At 37.4% G+C, this 13,396-nt stretch overlaps 1 protein-coding gene across 4 annotated transcripts in view; it reads right to left on the bottom strand.

The window, feature by feature from the left end:
- Positions 1-13,396, bottom strand: part of TRAPPC8 (trafficking protein particle complex subunit 8) — a 53,097-nt gene that overhangs the window by 21,438 nt on the left and 18,263 nt on the right. For all 4 annotated transcript variants that reach the window (XM_074550244.1, XM_074550235.1, XM_074550230.1 and 1 more), the window contains 10 exons: positions 12,227-12,377; positions 10,773-10,873; positions 9,213-9,318; positions 7,037-7,168; positions 4,848-5,072; positions 3,723-3,831; positions 2,798-2,992; positions 2,479-2,609; positions 1,321-1,395; positions 508-634 (listed from right to left, as the gene is read on the bottom strand). In XM_074550244.1, the coding sequence (XP_074406345.1) occupies positions 508-634; positions 1,321-1,395; positions 2,479-2,609; positions 2,798-2,992; positions 3,723-3,831; positions 4,848-5,072; positions 7,037-7,168; positions 9,213-9,318; positions 10,773-10,873; positions 12,227-12,377 (1,352 nt within the window). The remainder of the gene's footprint in view (positions 1-507; positions 635-1,320; positions 1,396-2,478; positions 2,610-2,797; positions 2,993-3,722; positions 3,832-4,847; positions 5,073-7,036; positions 7,169-9,212; positions 9,319-10,772; positions 10,874-12,226; positions 12,378-13,396) is intronic.

The following is a 13,396-nucleotide window of genomic DNA, read 5'->3' on the forward strand; positions in this document are numbered from 1 at the left end:
CAGATCAAGTAGCATGCAATTAATTGTCAATTAATATAGTAATATAAAGGAAAGAGAATTCAAGATGCTAAAAAAAAAAAGCTATCAGCCAAATTTAAATTTAGGAATCTAGAAAAAGGACTTCAGTGCAACACAGACAAAAAGTTGAAAGTTAACAATGCAAAAAGATGCAGAAGAAAAACTAACAGCAAGAGAGTAAATGGAAGTTGTTATAGATTCAACACGGCATAGATGGAATATTTACATTTTGATTTTTTTACATTCAAAAATTTAGTAAATTTTAAAGGAGAAATAAAGTATGGATCTGGCATCCTTCCTTGTGGATTCCTACAAGAGCCAATTTGTTCCTTTTCCATTTCAGTTGTTTCTCTTATTTCTACATCCCTACCTGACGGAAGGCCTTGTATCATGATAGTTAAACACTAGACACTAGAATTTAGCTCTACTGTGCAGAAGCCATGTCTCCTCCTTCCAGAAACACACAATTTAAAGCAATAATACACTTACCTGTCTGTAATCCAATAGAAGGATCTATCCCATCTAATGACACAGCACCTTGAACACTGCCAAGATTATAAACGACTCCCAGAATATGTAGCTCCCCTGTTTGATGGGGAAAGAGCTTTAGTCTTGCCTGTGGAGATACGTTAAATTTTTGTTGTTGTTGCTACTAGAAAGAAGTATTACAGTTAAATGTCCAATTGCTAAACACACTCATGGCTACATTCACTTTAAAGCTGTGTCAGCTATAACTGCAACTGTAAATATCGATCATTTACTAGATTGAAAATTTCATATACACAGAATTTACCAAACCACTTCAGAGCTGAGAAATGCTCATTACATTAGAAAAAATTCCTTAAAGTTAACTTTCACTGTGACTAACAGAATCACAGAATGACTGAAGCTGGAATGGACTTCTGGAGGTCATCGTGCCCAACTTGCCTGCTCAAGCAGGGCCATGTAGAGCCAGCTGCCAAGGATCACATCCAAAGGGCCCTGAACATCTCCAAAGATGGATACTCCACAATCTCTCTGGGCAGCCTGTGTCAAGTCCTCAAGCACCATCACATTTACAAAATAACTAGGTGTTATAAATGAAGTTATAAACATTTCCTCATGTTCAGGAGCAGCCTCTTGTGCCCACTGTCTCTGGTCCTGTCACATTTATACAAAGTGATAAGATACATGAGGTACTGGAATTTCTGATTCAGTCATGTGTTCTGTCGGCTTAGTGTTAAGTTCAGATCATAACAAGTCTGAAATGCATACTAAAGTTCAATACTGAAAAGACTTTTTAAAACAAAGTATAGTACTTACCACTTTTGTCTCCTCACTACTAATTAAAAATTCTGCTATTGCTTCAGTTCCTACCATATCTTCATCACACGTACCCTGAAAAGAAGAAATAGCTCTTTAGATGCTATTCCTTCTAGGCAGAGAAACTGCCATAAATAATATTTCCAATACCCTTCCCCTTCCTCAAGGGGAAAAAAAAATCACACAAATTTCCAAACAGTTTGGAAAAGCAAGTGCTACATGCTCAGCTTCTCAGCATTTATGAATTAAAAAAGCAGCTTGAGAGCTCAGTAAACATTTATTTAAGAGAAATTTAAGATTTAGCACTATAAATTGGAACCATTCCCAGTCTGTTTCACGGATATTCACAGAAGTTTTTATCACATCATTAAAGCAGCAGTTCAGATCAGAACAGAAGGGAAAGTGTATGGTAAGCCTTGAGACTTAGACTATGCAAAACCATGTTTATAACTCTGGTAAATACTTACATTAACTTTAGAGATCACTGTGTTCTCAAAGTTTTGGCCAGGAAAACAAATTATTTAGGAATTTACTGTACTACTCAATATTAGAATATATTAAAACCTTTAAAACCTGGATATGACAAGAGTCCATCAGAGCTTTTGGCAGCATTAGTTGAAGTATTAAGTCAAACCGTAGCACAACAGCTCATCTAAAGGATTCAAAACATTAATTTTTAATACAATAAGTTTTCTAATTTCTCTTCTAATCAAGATACTAAGATATTTCTATGCTATATGAGCACAGTTTTTCAGAACACACATTTCACTACGTACAACAACTCAAATAAGAAAAAGGTATTTGATAATCTACCTACTGACACTCATATTTGCAAGTTAAGGCTAGTGACTCAAAATAGACGTGGTACCTATCTAATGAAATCTTAGAAGTATTTTGTTTTGCATTCAGCTTTACAATGCACGTTAGAATTTTTTGCTAACTTGGCTGCTTTGTGCCCTACAGATCTAGGAAAATTTAGATAATATGAAAATTGTTTAAGTAGTTACTGGTTTTCTTCCCTTTTTTTTTTAGTTTACACTTAAACCTTCATGTTTAATGCTTATGCTTAAATGTTTTCATACTCCGGAATTTTGAATACTCAATATATATTCCATACCTGCAGCTGTTTGGGTTGGAAAAGGATGAAGTTTTCTTTACCTGCTCTTTTGTTTCTCCATCATGCTTTGCACTGAAGTCTTTAGGTTGAAACTTCCACAGCAATGAAAGGTCAGTCAAAAGAAGCGGAACTTTCAGAGGGTTTCGGAAGGACACTTCTACAGTTATTGGTTCTATCAAAAAAGTGCAAGAAAATAATGACAACAGGCTTTCCCCATCACAATCTGAAGGCTATCTCAGAGTATTCACATACAAACAACTTGCACAAGAATGTTGGCTCAAATCTCTAATAAGACGGGAAATATCCACACAAATTTATCTAACTCAGTTTATTTCATAAGTGTAAAAATCTTAACTGTACCTTCTATCACAGCAAGCGGAAATTTGGAGTTATCCGAGTAGCGATTTAAACAGAACTGTGTAGGTTGAAAGTTTGAAGGTATTGTTCCTTTATTTATCACAGACACCACCTGCTCCTCGAGCTCCTTCCACTGTTGGGATGATTCTGAGTCATACTCCTGATCCAGGCTCACGTGCGTAGCTGCCTGCTTCTCACCTGCAGAGAGAAAGGCGAGAACAGTGATGTGCAACAGCTGCATCAGAGGCCTGCACTGGCAGTTTGGTAACTATTCTTAAAATATTTAAGTGCTAGGTCACTATAATTCTTATACTACAACTGATTTTTAAAAGTGAATTGCAGGGCAGCTTGAAATGCACACATGGAAGACAACGCTGAGATTAATTTGAATATAATTCAATTTGGATACCACAGCATTCCAAGATTTTAGCATGCTACATAGTATACCCAGGCTACAGATCATTTCTACTTTATAACAGACTACAACTCCACAGTACAGCCATGGATTATATAAGAATTCCCACTCAGCTTTCTTCACACTCAGGAATCAGAGTGTTTCAAATATTTCATCCTAGAGGAAGTTAACTGTAAAGCTAATTTGTAGCATTGCCACTAACATCCGGTATTTGCTACAGCAATAATAATCCCTTTCATGAAGTTCATTACAGACTTGCATTGAAGCTTTCCAGGTGTGAAAAACAGTGACAGTCCACACAACCACACACACAGATTTCATGTTTGCACAGAAAGTCTGAAAACATACAGCCAGTAGATGTCAAGCTCAAGCTTTTCTTTTGAAATATTTTTAAGTTACCTAGTCACTTTAGTTTTACAGAATGATAGACTTCTTTTAAATGGCACCAACTTCTGCACATATTTTGGTTCTTTTAAAAAGGGACTTGAAACTGTTTACTTAAAATTTTCTGACCTTCTGCTGGTCGTCGATCATGGCCAAAGAAAACACGAGTTGCTGAGCTGTTAATATATGGTAAAGGAAGCTGTGGTAAGGGACCATCTGGTGACAGCTGGGTTGCATTCTGGAGCAAAGGAGCAAGAAAACAGAGTGTCATGTACATTACCAATGGTTGAATGAAAAGGAAGTCAAGTTAAAAACACTTAATGTTTGAACAGGGAATACTTTTAAGATGGAGTAAATAATTTCAATTAACTGTTTGACATTGTTGTTTTTTTCTATAATAGGTGTTTCAAGTTTGTGAAATCCTTATGGGAAAAGGAGAATAATTATTTTAACCTTGAAATCTAATCACTACCATGGTTACATTGCTGTTATGAGCTTTATTTGATGCAAAGCTTGACTCTCTAACTAACACTTTGATAAAGCTATATTTACTATCCCACCACCATTAAACAAGACTCTCACCAAGCTGAACTGTGGATTCAACAAGGCTTTGAATAAGTTTTGCCATAACTTAAACACCCCAGAAATTCTGTTCATAAGCTTTAAAAGACAGTATCTACATGGCTGCATACTGAGTGGGAATATCAGCACTACACACCCCATGATGAATATAGTATAATGCAATCCAGAATCACCCATGAACTTAAACACAACTCAATGAGTCACTTGATCCAACAAATTCTATCCTTAATAAAGAATTAAATTCACTATATGGATGATGACAGAGCTAGCTATCTAGTCTTTATTAAACATGTATTATCAAAAGCCCTCAAAATCATTATGAATTGATCAAAACAGAACAGACTAATTTCCTCTAAAAGACTATGAAACTTATCACAACTACAATGCAGCTATAACCCTCAAAAAGACTTTATTGTAATAAAAACACACACATTACTGTGATAATAACCCATACTTATACCCATCTGTGAAAACACTACACATATGAAATGCAGCATGTGCAGGTTTTTTCAAGTCTGAAGTAAAATCTGAACACATCAACTAGATTAAAAAAAACCCAAAAAACTCTGGAACAAAGCAGATAAAACAGAAAATAGTTTAATGATTTAATAGAGAATTGGTGGCAACAAAATTACTTATTACTCAAGAAACAGAGACAAGGAAGTAATTTACCTTATAGACATAAAGATATTCTCTTAAAAAAGCTCCTTGCTGAGCTGGAGGTTGTTTACTGTCATTGATCAAAATATGCCTGAAGGCAGACACAGCGTTGTCCAGCTGACGAAGCGTAAAGGACTGACGACCGATGGTGAAGTTAATGTGGTCTTCTGCAAGAGACCAGCCCTTCCCTTTGTAAACCTGCATGGCTTGACAGTAGCAACGTAAGGCATGCTTCTTCTGCAACAAAAAAGGTCATTTGTCAAATTTTCCTGTTATCCACTGACTGAAATTATAACATTAGGAAGACTGAACAGTAAGTCAGAAAAGTGTTTTTTACCACATCCCTGCCACTGTGCAAACTGTAATGTTTCAGAACTGTGTCTCATAGAATCTGGTCAGTACTAATCTAAGCACCGAAGTGCTTGTTCCTACAGTACAGAGTCTGGCCTCCAGGTTAAGTTCACATTTTCAAAGACTATAGTAACAGGGTAGTAAGTTAGAAAAGCAAATAAGAAAAGATTACTTTTAAAACAGTGTTTGAAGTTCCTTTAGGACTGACTGCTAAAGTCTACAGAGCTCTATTGCCAAGCCTCAGGACATAAGCTAGATTCAATACATTTCATTCCACTCGAACTGAACTTTCAGTGTGATACTTTCAGCCAACTGCTGTTCAGTATACGTATCTGGGACAAAAATCCATGCCAAGAAAACCATCAAAACACAGCCCTACATACAAGAAAAATTACCAATCATCATATCAGCCACTGGGAGATAGATGGACTGATCCCAGTAAGCTACATAGCTCCTTTCCTGCACATACCTCAGGACCCCGGCATTCAATCCCAAGTCTAGGTGTTGAACAGCTGTACAGACATTCACTGTACAGCAAAGTCTCAGCTTCTAAAAAATGGCAACAGCATTCCCTTACTTACAGCACTAATGGGGAAAAAATCTAATATACGCTCACACTGATATGGTGATGACAGCAGAGTACAAGCAGTAAATCCTTAACATCAGCATGTACTAGTGACACTTTAAAATATGGTATTATGGTCTGCAGCTAAACAGCCTGGCTGATTTCTCTTCAGTACCTTTTTGTAGTCTCGTACCTTTAAGGAAAAATAAAATAGCTACATTTCCTGTAACACTGAAAAAGTACTTCTCGGATACCAGAATCCCTACAAATATTAGACACAAACAGTGAAGAGAGCTGTTACACAAAGTCAAAACTTTACAAAATGCATTCACTTTCCCAGACAAAGGAACAGGATATAAAAGAATAAAAACATGAAAAACTGATCAACAGCTTCCTGCCATTACTGTTCTGTCGTAACAATAGACAGGAAAAGTGTTGCATGAAGAAAATCAAGGAGGGGGTGAAGTACTCCTACTATTCCATACATCACAGAAGCCAACAATGCAAAACTACTTTTTCTAGTCCTTATCAGGACAGTGAGACTGAGATTGGGTAGGGTGGGAGAAAATCCCCAGCCAAGACCACATGGCTTTCTTTAAAACAGAAATTTGACACCCTGATTCTCCTGTATTATTGTCTTGCAATAAGAACCCCAGCAGGAATCAAGCACAAGCCATCTTTACAGAATATACCCCACAACTAATGCAGAAACAAAGCACAAAAGTTCTATCCAAAGAAGTTCACCTACCACCATTAGAACTGCCTGCAAAGTAATGTGAATGGGAGTAAAAACAATCTGATCTGTATTGCTTTAACTGCCACTTAAGTCTAACAGCCACAGAGATGCTTTGGTTTGTTGTGAGTAACTGTTCACACACCTGCATCTCCAACACATAACATGTATTTAAGTCACCAGGAAATACAAATACCTAAATTTTGCTACTATTCTAATCAGCTGAGTTTAACAAATAATTATCTCCTGCAAGTCACTCTTATCTCAGGAGTAAAAATATTATTTTGCCCAGAAAAGCAAAATTACTGTGTATAAAATGAGACCCAGAAATAAAAACACCCATCACTTAAGTTGCAAGTCAGTGATCTTCAGCATTCCTTCAAAAACAGAATTAAAAGGCTAGAGTAATCAATCCAGAAATCATTTTCAGAAGATTACAAAACAGAATATTGTAGCATAGAAGTGTCAGAAGATAAGCATCTTTTTCCAGACTAATGACACACAAAGTAACTTACACCAGGCATATTTTCCATGTGGAAAGATAATACTTACCTGGCCTGCTTTACTAAATCTGTGGCCAGCCAATATCATATGAAATGCAAACTTTCTAACCATGGGACTTTTCATGTTTATAAAACAATGGGCTGCCTGCTCCAACAGGAGTGCACTGCGAAGATCTGAATCCTGTTTAAAAGGAAAAAAGAAGAGTTAGCCTGAGTTGAATAAAACCATAGAGGTAACAGTTGCCTTGTTTTAATGCTAAGAGGGACAGTAAGTTCTAAGAGTTCTGTGAAGCTGAAGATTCTTTTATATGCAAACCTTATATACATATATGAGTACATAAAATAAGACTAAAAGTATTTTTCAATATTATTTAATGCCATCATATTCTTATTTATTCTAGTGAAGTATATATGAACATATTTCAGTACGACTAACAAAAGAAGTATTTTCTGTTTTTTCAGTTACTCAGGCTACAGTTTCAAACACTTACCATTACCTCTGAAGAACTCTCCCACCTTTTACCCTCCCCTTCCCCTGCAGATATTACGGCTAAAAACAAAAAATAAGACCTCTACCAGGATGACTGAAAAATACAGGAAGCAATGAAACTTGGTGAATTTTTATCACATGAACCTTTTGAATGTGTTGATTTCTTAATGTACAATTTCTTACTATTATATCCTTCTCTTCTGCCAAGACACAGCTATATTACTTTAACCAATCAGAACAGAATCTACTTGATTTTACCACAACTGAACTCCATACTATCAGTGATGCTCAAGTCTGTATCTTGACTACAAATATACTCTGGGACACCAATATAGTATCCAGTGAAGATTTTCCTTGCAACTACTAAAATGCTCCACAGGCCTACTATGTGCAATTTTAAGCTGCAAAATGACCATGCAGAGCTAACAGGATTTAAATTCCTTGCTTTAATAACTTAGTCTACTCTTGTAAACACTGATAGCAAGCTTAAGTTGAAAGGGAAAGAATGAAGCTACAGAGACACTAGAGAAAGAAAATTACAGAACTAAACAGATTTATTCCGTGCTTAAGCAGTCCAAGGAAGATCTCAGAAGCATCACATTTGGTGCAGCTGGCCATGAAATCAGAACTACTAGTTAAACTTCCCTCCATGCTTTAAAGGAGATGCTACATTATTACTGGAATAACATTTTTCTTCATTCCTTTTAAAGCAAGACACTTCCTGGGTTAGAAGCTAATCCATGCTAATTTCCACCAATTAATATCACAGAAGTGTAGGGTTTCACTTACACAGCAATGTTCTAATGATTCATACCAGTTGAGCAACAGTAATCTCTTAGTTGCCTAAACTATAGAGAATTTCGGATTACATATGGGATAGTGTCCACTATGGCTCTAGCAAGCCATGCTAATACTTTTAATGTTGTGGTGTGTTGCAATATCCTGTTTTACCTTCTCCCTTCCCCCTTGCCCCTCGCTGAGTGTGCCCTGTCAATCAGGCTAACATACCAGCAAGGCGTCGTGTGATAGGTGTCCCTAGTCCCTTGAGACCCTGCCCCTTCACCTGGTTGGTGGCTCACCTGTCCCCTCCCCTTCCCCTGTCCTGAGCTTAAAATGTTAATGAGACCATGCGGCCTCGATTCTGTTAGCAGCAGTGGCCCGGTGCAGACATCTCTGTACCCATGGAATAAACATCTGGCAACCTTCTAGCAGAATCCACTCCCTTTCTCTCCACCATCGCCAGAAGCTCTCTCTCCTGGGGTAAACGGAGTCCTGACAAGCCTGGACTTGCCCCGCTGCACTCTCCGCCAAGGTATCTCTGGGTTAAAACACCACAGTGCTGCCTTTGGCCCAGCAGCGAGGGTCAGAACTGGCCCAGGCACCATCTAACTGGTTATATTGGGATTCATATTCTAATATTTTAACACATAAGTTTGTAAGCTACACCATCCAAGAGCTAGGCAGATGTGAAAGAAAATTAGTTACAAAGCCAAAGATAACATATTTAGCATGGTTAAGGAAGTCAAGCAAGTCATTTGACTAGAAAAAGAGTAACTGTACTAGTTCCTTCACTTACAGTGTACACAGTTTTCTTCACTTCATGCTCTATACCTGTTCATTTGCTACCTTTGGCTAGAAAATATTGTGGCACAAGAATCAGAAGGCAACCTAGAAGTGTTTGAGTAAGAAAACAAATAGTGAGAGGGCAGAAATGGAAAAAGCTACTAAGTTTTACCTCACTGGTCAAACGAATCAGAAGAGCAGCTGCCTCTGAATATTTGCTTTGACTTTTTAAGATTTCAGCACTAAGCAGTACACAGCGTTCAGCCAGAACCATGTTCCTGAAGTAAAAACATGCATGTATTAATAAATATTTATCAAAATAAACCTCAGAGAACTTTTTTATCTTCAATCTTACTAATTTGCTAGACATGACATCAGACTGAGGTTCTGTAGCTTATTCTTCTTAAAGCAAAATATATGACAGTTCACTCCCCACAAAACAACCACATACAGGTTGACACATTAAGTGTCCAATTCTACTATAACAGGAGCTTTATGAAAGTCAAAGCTGGAGAGCATTTTTTTAGAATATTATTGTGTTTGTAAGAGTACCAAATAAAATTATCTGATAAACAAGAAGTCCAACAGAAGCAGGTTGTACTGGCAAGTTGTACCCATGTACCAGGTGCCCACCAAGCTGCTCTGTCACACCCCCTGCTCAGCAACACAGAGGAAGATCAGACCAAAAACCTCATGTGGCGAGAAAGGGACAGGGACACCACTCCCCATTTAGTCATGGGCAATACAGACTTGTTTTGGGGAAGATTAAATTAATTTATTGGCAATTAATAACTGAATAGCACAGTGATCAATAGTAAAACAGAAATAAAACACCTTCTCCTGACTAATCCCTCTTCCCAGGCTCAAGTACACTCCAAACTCTTCTACCTCCTCCTCCCCACAAGCAAGGCAGAGGAACACGGAAAAGAAGCTGTAGTCTTTTAACATTAACTTATAACATTTCTCCTTTGGTGTTTCTACCTCCAAATCCTCCTCCCCTGTTTCAGTGTGGGGTCCCTCCCAGAGATGCAGTTCTTCAAGAATTGCTCCAGCATGTATCGTTTTTGCAGTGTACAGTCCTTCAGGAACTGTTTCAGTGTGGTTTCCCCTGTGCTGTGGCACAGGCTCTGCACAGACTACAGCCACCTTCAGAGTACATCTGCCTGCTCTGGCATTGGGACAGGCTACAGTGTAGATCCCTGCCTGCCCATGCACCTCCATGGGCCACAAGGGAAAATCTGATTCAGCATGGTCTTCACCACAGGCTACAAGGAAGTCCTGCCTTCATCTGACCTTGGCATCAGCAGGGCTCTTTCTCTCATTCTCTCACTGCTGCTGCACAGCTATTTTTACCCTTTCTTAAATGTGTTATCACAGAGGTAACAGCAGCACTGCCAGCTTGGACAGCAGCAGGTTCATTTTGGAGATGAGTGAAAACTGATTCTGCCACAGGCAGCTCCTGCTGTCTTCTCACAGAAACCCTCCTTGCAGCCATCCCACTACCTAAAAATCTACCATGTGAATTCAATACACAAGTTCAATAAGCACTCTGTTAAGAAGAGCCCAGATCTCCTTTCATGCTATCCTAGATATGTTAGTTTATCTTACCCCTTAAAATGTTACCATCATTCTGTGATCAACTGGCACTATTACTGTGCAAGGCCAGAAAGTTAAGCCACCAGATCTTTCAACTTTCATCGTACAAAGATCAGTACAAAAGTAAACAACATACTTGCAGATATCTCGGTAGGTCTGAATCGCTGTCTCCATATAATGAGCAGGATATGGCCTAGGAGCTCCAGGCTGAAGAAAAGCTGACACTGCTGCCATTTCCTACAAGAGAAATCCAGTAAAGTCAATGTAGGTTTTTCCACAAATCATAAAACTCAAAATACTGAGGAACATGTTTCAAAAGCTATTATATTCAAGATCTCCATCTGATCAGTTACTGGCATATAAAAGTATCCAATACACTGTAACTGATAAAAGGTTTAATACAACAGCCTATTTATGGCTCTGCTTGTAATTAGCCAGAGAGTTACACACAGAAGTGTGCACAGTTGACAGTACACCCAACATTGTGCAGAAGCATTGATTTAGTGCAGTTTTACAAATCCAAAAGAACTTCCTATTATCAGGAAGATCGCTCCTGCAAAGTAGCACTAACATGTATTTTAAGATGAGGTCTATTTTTTCAGTTTTGCTTAAATGAAATTACATTATTAGCTTCCAAGGAAACTCTAGTGAACACACAGTCTGAAACTTGACTGCTTTTCTCAAAGACTGAAAATATTATAGCAAAGATTTTCTGCAGAAAGTAAACATTAAGACTAGTAAATTGCAACAAATGTGTAATTAAGACTGCTTCCATTCATTTGGAAATTAAGATTTCTTAATATTATTCTGCTTATTCATATTATCCAAATGCAGAGCAACTTTCTGAACTGTAAAAACAGATATTTAAGTAAAAGTTTTAATCAAGAAGCAAAGGTGTACAATAATGCTTCCATGGGTCTATGAAGCAGAGTTTCGAGTTTTAGCAAGTTAACCAGACTAAAGTTTAAAATATGTATCTTCTAAAAATTGATAAAATTACTCATTTTCCCCCAGTACTCCCACTCATTTTGTTTAAAATTATTTTAGACATAAACACCATCATTCTTAGGAGGAAATTATGAATGAGTATATGTTTAGAGTGAAATTCAGTAGTGACATACTCAAAGTGTAGCCTTCAAGTTTTAAGTCACCCAAAAACACATACAATACCATATTTATAGTGACAGAGTCTTGACTTTCTGGCAAATAAGTATTTTATGTAAGTCTAAAAGAGATACTCTAAAGCTATTTTATGTCAGTCTAAAAGAGATACTCTAAAGCTATTTTATGTCTGACTTTGAGTTATCAGTTTAAAGACCAATTTTTCTGGAGGTTGCATTCTAGTTTTCCTCCTTTCCACAATTTAAGAATTAACTCTCCAGTTCTTATTCATACTTTTATTTCCTTCATATAACAGCAGAAAACAGATTTTACAACACCTTAGAGTTTCCTAAAGATAGGCAGCAGATTTGAGGAGACCCTTACAAATTTGGAGGTGGAGAAGAGAGATTGCATTTTGTTACCTCCAGACAAATATTAGAGATTATTAGAAAAAGTTCACAGAATGTTCATGTTACGTGAAGTACCAACCAGTGCTCCAGCTGCATAAAGCATTGCCTGATCATTTAAGAAGTCCTTCTTTGCTGTATGGTAACAGCTATATGCAAGTTCATAGTGTTGCACCAAAAAGCACAAGTCTGCCATCTTCCGGATTTGAAGTTCGGGCGCTTCTGGTGGATACCTACAAATACAAATATTTAAATTCAAAGTTGTCCTCTCTCAGCCTTGCCCCAAAACAGCCAAGAAAAGTGAATCTCTTTCCTTGCTTCCACATGTAACTTGGCTTCACATCCTACTTTCTTACTAGCAAGATTCACTGTTTCAGTATCACTGAAAGCACACACTCGTCTTAGCCAAGAAATACTGAATGGAGTTTATAACTACCACTCAAACTGCTCAGTCAGATTAACCATCAGAGCTAAGCAGAACTGTATGAGAAGGAAAAAAAATAAGACTTTGACTGTTCACTTGGCTTCAAGTTGTTATTTCTCCACATTTCTCCTGAAATTAATAAGTCCACTAACAACTATGCTTTATGCCAAAACACTGCAAGTTCCTGTTCTCTACAAGCATCAATCTAATTTTTGGTTAATCCAATACATACGATTCACTGCAGCGATAATCAAATACATTTTCACAAACACTTGTATGTCAGATGCTGTAAGAAGTGAACTATGCTTACAAGTTCAAAACAGAAAGCTGGAATTAGCAACATTTTCATTATGAATCCAAAGACACACAACACAGACATTTGAAGCTGTATATGCATGTCAAGGACATTAACCTTGACTGGACAAAATTATTTAGACTTCTGTAGTAAAGACAGTTGTTTTTCAAGATTATACATCCTAATTCACAGAGGGAATTACCAAATCATACAGAATTTGTATTTTGCTAACACTTAAAACCTGGTTTTAGTGTATACTAAGACACAGGTGCACTAAGTATGAAATTCCCTTCAGTTTAGCTCTTGAACACATTGTAAAAGCAATACACTCAGTACTCTGCTGAACAAATTGCATAGTTACATAAGCAAAAACACATATACGTGGAGTTTGGCTGTAATGACGGGTGGGAAAGCTTGTACAAATTCTTGAAATATCCCCCATGACAAACCATAGCTTCTTTTTACGACTAATACTCTTAAAATCATGTGTTCATATTAACTTAGGAAGCCTCATTGTAAACAGAGCAGGTAGA

This window comes from Zonotrichia albicollis, chromosome 1 (genome assembly GCF_047830755.1).
Source record: "Zonotrichia albicollis isolate bZonAlb1 chromosome 1, bZonAlb1.hap1, whole genome shotgun sequence".
Lineage (NCBI taxonomy): Eukaryota > Metazoa > Chordata > Aves > Passeriformes > Passerellidae > Zonotrichia > Zonotrichia albicollis.